Raw genomic sequence first — 15,567 nt, 5'->3', positions numbered from 1 at the left:
GGTAGAATTTGAAGCCCTTAATAGCAATGGAACATTTATCTAAGAGTACATACGAAGAGTAAGAGTGTGTACGTATATATATCATACTTGCCTACCTGACCCTCTCCATGAGGGAGAAAATGCTCTGTTTCTGGACTTTCCTGGTAATGTATGATTGCCATCACCTGTGGTGAAACACCTTTCTTATCCATTAACTAGCTCACCACAGGTGATGGCAATCATACATTACCAGGAAAGTCCAGGAACAGAGCATTTTCTCCCTCATAGAGATGGTCTGGTAGGCAAGTATGATATATATATATATATATATATATATATATATATATATTTATATAATCTCTCAAAAATGTGTGGTATGTTTGACTTCACCACTGACACAGCAAAACTACTTCTTCTGGCTGTCATTTCTTCATTGCTGATATGTCATTGTTGATATATCTGGCTGGAATAAAAAAGGATTTAATAAATACTCTATTTTTCCAAAGTTAGTGTTTTCCAATTTAATAATTATTAATTACAATGTGTAATGATCTGTATGGAACTGCTGAATGGAATCAGGTTGTAAGGATAAGTGGTGTAATGCTTGACTTCACTCAGAAACATAGAGCTTTATTTAAATAACTGGAGCAGGCAACATTTTCTCCCTAAGCCCCACCCCACCCAATAGCCACGCCTATTACACAGAACATCTCTAGTATGGTAGCTTTATCAGTTACAGTATGTTACGGAGCAGAATATAATGCTGACAATCTGTTAAACTTGCACCATTTGGATTTTATCATTTCTGCAGCTGATTTGTTTAAAGTAGTGATGAGCGGATTCGGTTTTACTCGGTTCTCAAAACAGCATCTTATTGGCTCACGGATGTCACGTGTTGTGGATAGCCAATAAGATGCCGTTTTGAGAACCGAGTAAAACCGAATCCGCTCTTCACTAGTTTAAAGTGGAAAGACATATGTTTGACATATTGGGGGTTATGTACACTAAGCTTGGTGACACCCTGTGCGGGGGAAATACCCCATGCACCCCTACATAGGAAGGAGGCATGGCATCATGGGCCGACCCCTGTATTCATCACTCTAGGGGTCCCAAAGAGGCTGGGATACCCACGAAGACGGTCTGCCTGCAGTGCCAGCTCCTACACTGTGACAGGAGCCAAGTGCTGCACGTAATGTTACAGTGCAGCACCAAGCTCCTGTCAATGAGGAGGAGATGGCACCCGGAGCTGGCCTTAGGCATAGGCAAACTAGGCAAATGTCTAGGGCATTTGGTTTGCCATGGGGCACAAGCAGCTTCTGCTGATTAAAATAATATGCAGCATGCCTATATTCTGTTTGTGACTGCGGCTGTATCTGCATATGAAATGCTACGTTACATTGTATTACTGGAATTCACTGTAATGTAGTGATTTGTATGCAGATACAGTCACACACACAATATATGCATACCGCATATCATTTTTAAGCTGCTTGTGCATTCTAGCCACATAGCAATGCAAATAAGATGCTTTTTCATAAAAAAAGGCGGCCAACGTTAGCAGAGCTGCCAGCTGACTCCTGCCAGCCATCTCCTGCTGCATGGCATATTGAGGCAAATATGTATGAGGACACATCTGTATCCAATCAGAGGCAGAGGTCAGTTTTAGCGGCCATGTGAGTGCTGTGTGCGGGTGGGCTGGTTGGTGCAGTAATGTTTGGCATATGTGTAGGGGGATTTATGTGTGTGAATAAAGTTGCACTACTGAGTGGCATAATTTCAATTGGGGGCACTATTGTGTGGCCATGCCCCTTCCCAGCAAGAACACGCCCCTTTTTGGACTGTGTGCCAAATGTGTAATGTTCCTAGTTAAAATATAGGGGGCAGGAACACCAAAATGAGGACTTCTATGGGTGAGGGGTGATGGTGCTGGGAAAGGGGTGATGGTGCTGGGAAAGGGGGGCAGGGTCAGAGGCAGAAATAGTGGCGGATCTAGGGGGCACCAGCCAAAATCTTGCCTAGGGCATCATATTGGTTAGGGCCGGCTCTGCCGGCACCCCCGTACTGACGCCACTGGTTAAGTAGTAGGAGGATGAATCTTGCAGGGTTTCTTAGCACTGCACATGCTTTTTAGCTGGGTGTACAAGTAAAGTTGCATCTTTACTTGTGAAAGAATGGGTGTAATTGGGGGCAGTGAGAGGCATTCGCACGTACACTTAGTTTGGCGAGGTTGTGTAGTCAGAAATAAGGGCTATGCTGAATTGTAAATAAGCAGCAATATGTCTGATTTCAGAGCTCTTGTACCAAGCCTAAGCAGGGCAGACTCCATCTGGGCCCCCTCTTCTCTAGCTGACTGTGCTGTATATTCTGGGCACTTGGGTCACTAGGGGATGCTAGCACTGTCCCAGAGTCTAGTGCGCATGCGCAGATCTCCAGTATAATGGCGCGGTGGCATTTTCCCAGTGATTTCCGTCTGAAACACTCACGAAACACTGGCAAAATGTCCGCCTCTCCATTTTCCTGGTGATCACTGCAGCGCTGCTGCTGCCAACAAGGGACTCCAGAGTATGAGTATTGAAAAAAATGGGTGCAGGGAGTGCGTTGTAGGCTCCCCTGCACCCCGGGGGCCCGTATGCACCCATTATAAATATGACAGTGAGCACAAGGCTGGTGCATGTATGTTCCTGGTAATGGTTACAGCTATTTAATCCAGCACATGGATAGAGGGGTGCAGTACAGACAAATATCTGCATTGGATCAGTCACACTGATCTCTGTTCACAGATGCAAATGGCGTGTTTTGCATATAGGGGGTCATTCCGAGTTGTTCGCTCGTTGCCGATTTTCGCAACGGAGCGATTAAGACAAAAATGTGCATGCGCATGGTTCGCAGTGCGCATGCGGTTAGTATTTTAACACAAAACTTAGTAGATTTACTCACGCCCGAACGAAGATTTTTCCTTGTTGAAGTGGTCGTAGTGTGATTGAAAGGAAGTGGGTGTTTCTGGGCGGAAACTGGGCGTTTTCTGGGAGTGTGCGGAAAAACGCAGGCGTGCCAGGGAAAAACGCGGGAGTGTCTGGAGAAACGGGGGAGTGGCTGGTTGGATGCTGGGCGTGTGTGTGACGTCAAACCAGGAAAGAAACTGACTGAACTGATCACTATTTGTGAGTAAGTCTCGAGCTACTCAGAAACTGCTAAGGAAATTTGTTTTTGCTATTCTGCGAATCTTTCGTTCACAATTCTGCTAAGCTAAGATACACTCCCAGAGGGCGGCGGCTTAGCGTGTGCAATGCTGCTAAAAGCAGCTAGCGAGCGAACAACTCGGAATCACCCCCATAGTGCGTGCGCAGATGCAAGTTTATGCATCTTATCTTAAGTCTGTCCTGTTCTGAGTCAAACCTGCCCAAATCTGTCTTTACATCACATACAGTAGGACATTTCAGAGCATCAACTAGGTGGTGAAAAATAAATACGAGTGCATGTAACTGCTCTGACTTGTGACATGAGAGTTTTGTGGAAGTGTCATGCACCTGTATCAAAACCTCTTTGCGATTAAGAGTCATGGGTACAGGGAATGGAAGCCTGTCTGTGACAGATCTTTTACCTGATGCAATTGCAGATACTAATGATAACAGTTGCAGGGGTCAGTGTAAAATGAATGGGTGGCACAGGTTTCCACTTGCAGGTGCACTGGCTCCTGTATTAATTGAATGGCTATTCACATTAGCATAAGATAGTGTATCAGGCTTCCAGCACATGACTCGGAGTCAGCTCCGTGTTATTACAGATTTCCATGCCACTCTGATTTGACCTCTTGCTTGGTGTACACAATCCAAAAAGCTTGAACAAGTTCTGAGCCGAAGTGTTCTATAAAGTGTTGGAGGAGTTTCCATTTTTCCTTTCTGGGCCCCAGTGGAACATATTTTAAGGATTTGCCAACTCTCAGAAATCTAGGATAATTAATGGCACAGTCAAGTAGATTGATACCTTTATGCACAGTGATTTATATTTATTACTTTGCATATACACTGGGTTTTTGTCCAAGAACACTATTAAGCAGGACTTATATGAATGAGTAGTGTTGAACAATGAGCCTCTGTTTCCATAGCAGCGCTGTAGAGTGAGGGTCAATACTTTAATATATTAATACTGTATGTTGATAGGATGGCTGTGCGTTTGTCTTTATGTTAGGTTATATATGTACATTAGCAATCACTGTGTGACTTCTGATAAATAAAATATGTTCTGGCCTTTTGTACATCTTGATGATTTATTTGAATTCAGAGCCAGACATGTATTTATTTCTGTGCGGTTGCTCCCGGTTCATCACGCAGGATCATACACAAATCTGCATGCAAGCACCCTTGCATTTATTCAGATACATGCCTGGGTTCTGTACTGGTTCTATTTAATGGCCAAAAATTGATGCTATAATTTTCTCCTTATGAACATTAACACATTTCTCGGTTAAAGGTCAATTTATTCCTTTTTATTGGGAGAATGGAAAAACAGGGTAAAATATATTTAATAAATTACAGTTAATTATATAATACAAAACCCACTACTAGCCCTGCTCATGCCTATTAACATAAGTATGTCATTCTAATCTACTGATCCCATACCACAACCCACACACAAAAAAAGCTGAAAACAAGATAGCCTCTTGCATAGAGATTTTAATTTAGAAAATAATTCTGTTTTTATTATGCAGATGACCCTAGTATTTTTTTTGTTGGTAGGGCAGAAGAAAAAGTAATCATAATATCTTAAATATTTATGATTTTATTAGTTTGTCTTCTATATGAATAGTACAGAATTTATTGCTATGAACGTCAGGGCGCATAATGTTTGCACACAATGACGAGAGATGACAGCAGAACCAATCTGTGTGCTAAACACTTGGTAAATTTGGACCTGAAATATGTTCCACTAATACGTAGTAATATAAAACTTAATCTTTCATTGAATCCCTTAGAGGCATTGTATTATTATAGATAATGTTCTCGTATTTGCTGTGGTGCATTCCCTGGTTTCTAGGGACAGTATTCTCAGTCCAATAAAGAAGGAAACAAATGTACACAACCACTAGGTCAAATGGGTAAATGGTCCGTAAATCTTCTGTCTGGAAACACTTAGTATGCGCGCTCCCGACCAAGTTAGACGTCACTGCGTGTCACGCTGCTACCGGCAATGCCCGATTATTATACACCATCACCCCCTCCACACACCCTCCACGCACGTGCAAACACACATTCACACACACACACCATTCTTTAAAGGTATCCATCTCGCTGTGAGTTACAGTGACGGATATCATACTGTATTTCTTGAGCACCTCAGTACTGTAGAAACAGCTGCTCTAGAAAAGCCAGACAACTACTGTACTTTTATTGAGGGTATATATAATTTACTAAAGTGCGGGTTTATAGATATGGAGATGTTGCCCATAGTAATCAATCAGATTCTAACGATTATATTCTAGAAGGTGCTAGATAAATAAGTAGAATCCGATTGGTTGCTATGGGCAACATCTCCACTTCTATAAACACACACTTTAGTAAATATACCACTGAGAGTGCTGAGCGGAGATTTAAATGGATTCCTCTTCACAACCTTGACCTCCTTCCCATAAGAAGGAGCAGGGTTCTGGGAACTTATACCACCTGTAGATGGTGTCCGTTTCCGCACACAGAATTGGAATAAATAAAGAGGAGAAAGAGAAAAGGGATCTGGAAACTGGTATCATTAAGGGGGTCATTCCGAGTTGATCGCTCGCTGCCTATTTTCGCAGTGAAGCGAACAGGTTACTACTGCGCATGCGTATGCACCGCAATGCGCACACACTTCGTACGGGTACAAAGTGGATCGTTGCTGGGCGATGGATTTAACGAAGAATCCATTTGCACAGATGATCGCTAGGAGATTGACAGGAAGAGGGCGTTTATGGGTGTCAACTGACCTTTTTCAGGGAGTGTTTGGAAAAACGCAGGCGTTTCCAGGCGTTTGCAGGGTGGGAGTCTGACGTCAATTCCAGGACCAAAAAGACTGAAGTGATCGCAAGGGCTGAGTAAGTCCAGAGCTACTCAGAAACTGCAAAAAACTTTTTCGGCCCACTCGGCTGCACACGCGTTCGCACACTTGCAAAGCGAAAATACACTACCCTGTGGGCGGCGACTATGCGTTTGCACGGCTGCTAAAAGTAGCAAGCGATCAACTCGGAATGACCCCCTAAGTGCGCTAGGGAAGAACATAAGGGAGGAGAGTGCTGCCTGTAAGAGCTTAGAAAAGAATAAGAATTTTGAATGATAATGTACATAAATATTTCTTGTTTGTGTAATGCAGAGGATGTGATCATTTTGCATTTAGCGATTCAGTGATACATATACTGTAGTTTGACCAAGGAAGAACGTCTAAATTTTCACATACAGTACAACTGTATGTTATATTACTAATATGTAATACTGTAAAAAGGTAGTATAAATCAAATGTTACAAGTACGTGGATTTTTGGATACACACATTTTCAGATGCATAAAGTACAATTTTAAAAATTAATAGAAAACAGGTATATACAGCACTTCATAGTTCATATGTATGGTATCTGCATTTTAATGCATCTTATTTTGAAAGGTATAATCTCTTACCCTTCTGTCAAGGGCATAGGATATGTATTCAGCAATTCGCTTGGGTGGATTAAATACACTGATTAGTTTTCTTTGATGTCCTTTAAAACCACTTGTCCTGAACCTAGTTACAAATATGTTTTCTCATTTACATTTTGAAAAACCAATATGTAGTATCCTGGGGAAAAGGGAAATCATAAAGAACAAACTGCATAAGAAAAATATGTTATAAATAACCCCAAAAGTGCAATTACAAGTAATAATACTTCTTTTATATAGTGTATATAATTTTATATATAGCTGAAAACAGTTTTGCTGTAACAGTTCTATTTAACATAATATGACAACAGAGGTGATTTTCGATCACCCTGTATCGCAGTGATAGAAATGCACCTATCGCCGTTATATTTATATCAAAATTTCTCTGGAGAGTGATATTCCAATGCCTAATAGCAACTTGGAGTTGTAAGGTTTATCTCTTGGATGATATGCACATGCATGACTCTTAGGAGGCACAAGCGATCCTTACTGCATTTCCCTGATGTTAGGTTCTTGCGCAGGACCCATTCTCCACATGTGCAGGTATGCGAACACCTCTGCCTGATTGGCAGACAGAGGTATTCGAAGGGTGGGACAGGGGCAGCTGATGTTCGGGAAAATGGGGGCGTGGCACACCCGTTTTACGGGAGTGGCAAGACCAAGGACTGCGTCGTGAGATGCAGTTTTGTTACCTTGGCCTCGGAAGCCACCCTGCGGTGTCAAGGCTGAGAAAGCTGAAGCTTATTCAGCCTGCCATCGCAGATGAGATGTGATCGCATCACAAATGCAGGGAGGAGGTGGTATACACCTCCTCCTGCATTTGCATTGCTAAGGACTGCAAATGTAAAGCTGCTGCAGTCCTTTATGAATCAGGCCCATAGTCAAGTGTGCAGAGTCTTGGGTTCTCAATAAGTGGCAGAAAAAGTCTGAAATACTTTGTAGATAAAAAAAGTATATATTTTTCTAATTTAAATTGAAAACACTTAGTGAACTGTTACACCTCTCCTAAGTGTGTGGTCCTTACATGGCAGATTGTAATAGTGCACACCCAGAGTCAGTCTGGGGCTAAAAATTGGCCTCCGCATTCATCACAGAGCGTCCATCAGGACATATTTTGTGTGTGTGTGCATCCACACTGTTATTGCACCCATTTGCTAATTCTATAATTACTTTACTCAAGAAAATACAGTAGACTGGAAATGTACTGGCCTGGGGCCTTCTGGCCAATTGATGCAGGTATGCTAAAATGACCACTTGTTCTGCATTGGAGAGAAATATAAGGACAATGGGCTTTGAGGTCTCCAGTTGATCAGATGTTATTTTGATTTCCTAAAACTCTATCAGAGATTAATTAACATTCCATTAACTGTGGGTTTGCTGGAAGAAAGCTCAAAGGCATTCTAGGTGGGTAAAAATTGAATGACAGACCTATGTGCTAGGAAGGACTAATTTAATTGGTCATATTTTAATATTAACTAATTAATTGAACATCTTGTCCCAACAATAGGTAATTTCATTGACAATTCACTGCAAACTGTTCAACCATACAACTCTGTCCACACCCTACACTCTGTTACATTATGTATATTTGTTTTCCAGTTATTGATGCTATGAAACCACTCAAGTTTAACAAATGGGGTTTACCGGATGTTGACACAGAGACCATGCAAACCAGTGAACCAGGAGTATATGCTGGAGGTGACATTGCTGGATTGGCTAATACTACTGTTGAGTCCGTTAATGATGGTAAACAAGCATCTTGGTACATTCACAAATTTATACAGGTATGACAATGTTCTTAATCATGTTTCATACAGTACAGAGCATTCCTCACGATATTACACTAAAACAGTTATTACTTGTATAAAATTAAGGTAGTTACTGAAAAGTATAACCAACATACCCAAGCCTATTAATCATTATGTGCTGCTTATCATGATGATAAAAATATTTTTTGTTATGATAGAAATTAACCTTCGCAATCTGACCATCTTTTCATTCTGCTTTTTTTTACTGAGAACAGGACCATAACTAAGGGTGTGAAGGCGGTGCCGTTGCACAGGGCATATGGCACCCTGCTGCTAATAGCGCTACGGCAGAGCCACCCGGCAGTGCTCTATTTCCCAGAGCTGGTGGCCCCACCCCCTAAACATAATGTTGGCCCCATCCCATAACATACTGTAATGTTACAGCACTGACTTGGAATGTGCTAGCTGGTTTGCGTATGTATAGTAGAACAGAAATCCTTTTATATTCAGTGATGTGCTGTGAGGTGAGGCAGGCCTTTCCTGTCATATTAACGTATACACTATATAAAGTATATAAAAATACAAATAATATATTAGAAATATCTTCTTTGTATTATTCTAATCTGTCACAATCCGTGTGACTAAACACACTTACCTACCATCCAAGTGCCTTCTGAGACTGTCTCTGTGCTCCAAGCCTGGACTCCATCTGCACTGTCTGCGTGCAGCTTGCTACACGGCATCTCCACAGTCTCTCCTCAGCGATCCTGTCAGAGCTGCCATGACAGCTATTCAGCATGTCCCTTCTGTTCCAGTGGATGGCATCTCCTGTTCTCCGCGGCCTCTGCCACCATCATTATAAGTTTCCACATGTTGTTTACAAATGGACTTTTCCCTACAGAACAAAACATGGGAGCAGCCATGTTTGGCCTAGTCACATGACTCTCTACAGCCAATCCATTGTACACAGAATCCTCTCTGATTACTCAGCCAATACCTGCTTCCCAGCAGGTATAAGTATCCTGAACCAAGGCTCCCTGTTGTCATTGCTATGGTTGTCTAACCCAGTGTTGGATGTCTCTGCATTCTGTGGTTGTTCCTGCTTGCTGTCTCCAAGTATTCCAGCTCCTGTGACCTTGCTCCATTTAAAGAGACCTGCACCAGTTTCCATCCTGCGGTGCTGCCTGACTCCAGCGGTGTTTCCACATTGCCTTCTGTTACCAGCAGTGTTCCATCACTGTCTCCAGCTCTCAGCAGTATGCTCACATCGTTTCTAGCTATCATCGGTGCTTCCACATTGCCTTTGGTTACCAGCAGTGTTTCTACACCATCTCCAGTTGTCAGCGGTGTTCCTACATCACTTCCAGTTGTTTGTGGTGTTCTTACATCGCTTCCATTCATCAGTGGTGTTCCCATCTGTGTCAGTTTTACCCAGCATCCTCGGCAGTCCTCCAGATCTCAGCCTACCTCGGTGCTCCGTCACCAACTCCAGCTTCCAGTGAGTCATCTTCTGGTCAGTATCAGTTCATCTCATCAGTAGGTGGTTAGCTGTTATCTCTATGGACTTACCATCTCAGAGTCTTCCAAGACTGTGCCATATCGAGTTCTTTCCATACTAAACAGCATACTTATTATCCCCGCATCTGAGGAACTGTGCTGCTAGACTTACAGTATACTGTGAATACCAATTGCTGAGCATACAGTATATTGTGAATACCAATTGCTTAGCATTGATTCTTACATCTGACTGCTGTTGTGATTAAGTGAACTGTGTGCTTAATAAAGAACTTAACTTTTACTACATTGTCATCTTGGTCACGCGTTCGGGCGTCAGGTTCCCTGCATGTCCAGGAATCCCATACTGCCACCCAGGTTTACGTGCACACCAGCCCCTACGCCTGAGGCCTCCCCAGGTCAGCCTCAGCCCTCAGGTGTGACATAATCATTTATATAGCCAAAACTCTGGAGTAAAAAGTCTGACAGGTGAGGCAGTGCCTATCTTTTCCGCATATCTCCGATCATAACTTAGCAAATTTCCAGCAGTATATACTGTTACACCTTTGTATAATGCCCACATGAAACCTTTGGTTCATAAAAATTATATTGCATGTAATATGACTCTGGTACTAGCCAGTGCCTCCTGAGCCCTTTACCTCACAGCACATCCCTGATTATATTAATTTTTGAAATGGGCATACCAATAATGGGTGCAAAATGTGCACTGCACACGAGCCTATAGGTTTAGGGGGCCCACTCTGCACCCATTCATGAAACTTACCTCTCCTCCCATTGGTATTGCAGAAATCATCGGTAAAATGGCACCATTTCCCTGAAGATCTGCACATGCAAAGTACAGAAATCATAGGAAAAATGTCACCTGCGCCATTTCCCCAGAGATTATCAAATGTGCATAGGCTCTGGCACAGTACTAGAATCTACTTGGGACATGCACTGGCAGGGGTGTACATGGAGATGGCACATAGACCCCCCCCCCCCACCTTACTCTGTTAAGCCATCGCTTTACAAATATAGATGGAGAAACCAAAAGGAACAGTATACTGTATATAGGCCACTGATAAAGATCTAATATAGTATATTTCTATTATTATCATGGACTTGTTCATAATGTTACAGTTCTGTAATATACTTGCAGCTCAGACAAATGCATACACCTTATTTTTTTTGTTCAGAGAAATGTGGAAGTACTAATTTAGCCTTAGATAAAGTTTAATGACTTTTTGCAGATTTCTTAGTGTGAACAATCCAGTGAGGTGAATGTCAATTATGATAATTAATTATTGCTCCCCAGTGGCAGAAGCTATCTTATACATAGATTTTAGAAACTTCATGCAATTGCACCAAACGTTTGATCAGATTTTTATAGACAATTAACCCAGTAATATTAGTCATGTTTTAGCAATATCAGGCTTTACATTCAGTGGTATGAATAATAGTTGTTCTTATGAACAGGACTTACATGGAGAGTCTGTAGCTGAGAAGCCAGAACTGCCATTGTTCTACACACCAATTGAAACAGTTAATATCAGTGTAGAAATGGCTGGATTGAAATTTCTAAATCCTTTTGGACTTGCAAGTGCCCCACCAACTACAAGTGCCCCAATGATCCGCAGAGCCTTTGAAGCAGGTTGGGGCTTTGCTCTAACAAAAACATTTTCCTTGGAAAAGGTAAGCTGTATATTTTTATAAAAATTCTTTTTTTTGTTTATGAACAAATAACATACATCTAAAAGATTATTAAAAAGGAATATGACGAACACAGGCTACAACAATGATCATACTAAACCAAAGTAGAATATTTGTACATGGCAAAAATAAAAGTCTAAAGCTGGCCATACAACTAAAGATTTATGTATCCAATAGGTCAACTGTAAGGGCATCTAACCTGGGGAGAGCTGGGGATGTTCACTGCTGAAGTATTTTTATTTTTAGTGGTAACACTTGCCTCAAGTGTAGGTAAACAAGAGAGTTTCCATGATCTTTTGTGAATTGTAAATGGAAAGTTGGAAATAATAAAGTTTAGTACCAACTTACTTTAGATAGTTTTCCACAACTGCATGTACAAAATCCACTTTGGCAGCCCTGCAATTGGGCTCATAATAGGTTCTGTTTTGTTCCCATCAGTCTGTTATTTCTGCCTCTGTAGTTTGTTGTATCTTTTTCATATTTATGTTTCATTTCACTTCTAGTATTGACTCCTGCCTTCAATTTTGATCCTTTCCTATATTGCTGCACACTCTGGTCTCATTGCCATGGCCTTGTTGGAATAGATGTATGTGCAGGCGTTTATACTGCAGAGATATTTAGGCACACACCAGTGGATGGCTCAAACTGTGAACAACCCAGTTACTAAACCACTCGTGCTGGTTTATTGATAGCATTTACAACCATACTCACTGTAACATGTACACTGGTGATAGTATGTACTGTAGACTGAGTGGAGTGGGGTTTCATACAGCTCAGCAGTCAGGAAGTGTATGTAGGTAGCGGTGCAGGAGCACTGGAGAAAATCTTGTAGATTGCATGTAATCGCAGGTCTCTTTTGAACTAAATAGGAGAATTCTGTCCCCCACCATGTGACTGCACAGTCTGTAACACTAAATAAACATGATAACCCCTGTACATGCTAAGTAGAGATCTCAGCAGTCATCTTGGGATATGGCGGAAAACTTGCTGGGGAATAGGAAGACTGGAGTCAGCGCAATATCACACTCCTCTTTCAGCACCCTCCTTGATACAAGCTTCTACATGTTAACAAAATATAAGTTCAGCTACTCTGTAGCGACCTGTAAAACAAATAGGGTTAAACACATGAAAAAGCATTAACAGGTTACGTGACTTTAGCTTGGCCTTCTTCGAAGATACATTAGTAAAAGTTCCTTTACTGACAGCATGGGCCATAACAACAGTTTCTTGACTCATGAACTTGCTGTCACTAACATAATTCTTCATGCTTGTCATATTTGTGATTTTTTAAATATTTCAAAGTCTTTGCCTATCTTGGATTTCCATTCACACAAATCAGATGTCTGCAAATTCTTTATTAGACCTCTTAGCTATTTGCCAATATTTGATTTTGCAAAAGACCTCCTCTGTCGTTGAACTTTCACGCTGAGTTTCTGACTCCGATATATCTTCAGCAGCTGACATATCCAATGACACATACTTGTTCTGCACTTCAACCTCCAGCTTTTTTTTTATTATTTGTGCTGTTTCTTTTAACCACTTAACTGGCATGGTCAGATTTCATGCAACTGCGCCGTCCCACCCTGTCCCCCCGTTTTTGACAAAGAGATCCGTTCTGCAGATGTGCATAATATAATGTTTAAATATTAAAAAAAAATACCTTTTCAACTTTATTAAATAAAATACATTTTAAAAAACAATGTTGTTAATGCTTTTGAAGGGAAAAATTGTCAGTTAAGTTGTCATCTCTAGACTTGACTAGCTTTTTGGTATTTGGATTCCATCATCTGTAGTCTTTGCTTTCATGGCAATAGCCAAGCATGATGCACTTTACTGATTTTGAATCTAGTGTATGTCTTATTTTTTTTGGCATACGGACATAGGCATTACATCCAAAAAGTTTGAGATGCTTTACTTTGAGTTTCCTCTTTGACCACACTTCAGTAGGTGTTATGTCCTTTAGGGTAACTGTATGATAAAAGATCTTGAAATAAACTGCTGTGGACACAGCTTCCACCAACACTGTTTGCATCCTTCAGCATACATCTTACTTTTTCCATTAGTGTACAGGTTGCTCGGTCACTGATAGCATTTTGGTCAGGACTCCAAATGTCTATTGTCTTCAGAGCAATTTCTCCTCTCTGTTGAGATATTCTCCACCATTATAAGATCTCAGGGTCTTGACTCGCTAGAAGCCTCTAGTAATCTGCAATCAAATCTGTTTTCCTAATATGCTGATCTCACATACAGATTTCTCTGCATTAGTCACTGACATTCCTGTGACCATCCCATTCTGTAGTTTTTAAACACTGGTGTATCCAAGGTGACCAAATCTTCTATGCCAGGGTTCCACTGACTGTAACTAAGTTGTCATCATCGCGTTACAGTCCTTTGTATCAAGGTATACAATTGCTGACATCTTTCCTCTAGCTACTGTAAGTGAAGTATGTGGCCTCTCTGTTCTAGGGTCACATTTGGTTAATGTGGTGAACCATTCCTCATTGTAAAATATGTTTTGTATTAAGAAAAGAATCTCAATAAAAAAGCACAATATTGACCATATAAAAATAAAATCTATTTATTACACATATTGTATCCAGTGAGCACATCTTACCTGACACAGTGCAATGGATGGGATCATTTCATCTGATGCCAGCTGGTCATCCTAGGGTACCATACTAAATTCACAATCATTATTATATCACAGAAATTTGTGACTTTGTTCTTATACAGCTGCAACAATTTCTGTTTTTTTGTGCTTTGGAGTTTTTCTTCTTTATATACAGTGCATCCGGAAAGTATTCACAGTGCTTAACTTTTTCCACATTTTGTTATGTAACAGCCTTAGTCTACAATTGAATAAATTAATTTTTTCCCTCAAAATTCTACACACTATACCCATATTGACAACGTGAAAAAATATTTCTTAGTTTTTTATTTTTAATAAATTAGTAAAAATCTCAAAAAAACTTTTTTTACATTGTCATTATGGAGTATTGAGTGAAGAATTTTGAGGGAAAAAATAATTTGTTCCATTTTGGAATAAGGCTGTAACATAACAAAATGTGGAAAAAGTGAAGCACTGTGAATACTTTTTGGATGCACTGTGTTTATAATCTTCAGGACTTTTTGGTTTAAATATACAGTCTATACATTGGAACTAAAGTATTAGGATTGCTCTGAAGATTTAATTTACTTTGTTGCACTGACCTTAATGAATATACATATTTTTAGTGTAGTAATTTGATCTTATTTTTATGTGGTCAATATTGCCCTCTTTTTAATGAAAGACAAAAACAGAATTGGGCGCTGATATTTGAATTAAACGCTAGCTGCACATTCCTGGGGCCTGGTTTGTAAGCCTCCAATTAATTTAAAACAAGAAAAAACAATCTGGAACAGCGCTTAGCATTTAATAAAAACTTTTTTTATTTTATTGTCTATAAAATTAAATAAAAAATAAAAGATAATAAATAAAAAATAATAATATATATATGAAATTGCGGGAATTATGCAATTATACAGTTACCGGCCGGATTTCTTATAATATACATTCAATCCATAAAACAATTAATATGTATATAATACACAACTGTTGCACACAGCAAGAAATTTTAAAATAATTATATATTTAGGCACAACAGAATAAACTCCACTAATAGGAATGACTTTTTATGTTGACAGATATAACTTAGCAGGCGTCCCTGCGCTGTATAGTGCCACTTGTATTATGTCAACATAAAAAGTCATTCCTATTAGTGGAGTTTATTCTGTTGTGCCTAAATATATAATTATTTTAAAATTTCTTGCTGTGTGCAACAGTTGTGTATTATATACATATTAATTGTTTTATGGATTGAATGTATATTATAAGAAATCCGGCCGGTAACTGTATAATTGCATAATTCCCGCAATTTCATATATATATTATTATTTTTTATTTATTATCTTTTATTTTTTATTTAATTTTATAGACAA

The 15,567-nt window shown here is 40.0% G+C and overlaps 1 protein-coding gene across 1 annotated transcript in view; it reads left to right on the top strand.

Annotated features, from left to right (window-relative positions):
• Positions 1–15,567, top strand: part of DPYD (dihydropyrimidine dehydrogenase) — a 1,751,827-nt gene that overhangs the window by 857,241 nt on the left and 879,019 nt on the right. The window contains exons 11-12 of the mRNA XM_063941496.1: positions 8,237–8,421; positions 11,356–11,571. Coding sequence (XP_063797566.1) covers positions 8,237–8,421; positions 11,356–11,571 — 401 coding nt within the window. The remainder of the gene's footprint in view (positions 1–8,236; positions 8,422–11,355; positions 11,572–15,567) is intronic.

Source organism: Pseudophryne corroboree, chromosome 9 (genome assembly GCF_028390025.1).
Source record: "Pseudophryne corroboree isolate aPseCor3 chromosome 9, aPseCor3.hap2, whole genome shotgun sequence".
NCBI lineage: Eukaryota > Metazoa > Chordata > Amphibia > Anura > Myobatrachidae > Pseudophryne > Pseudophryne corroboree.
This window is presented reverse-complemented; position numbering and strand designations above follow the sequence as displayed.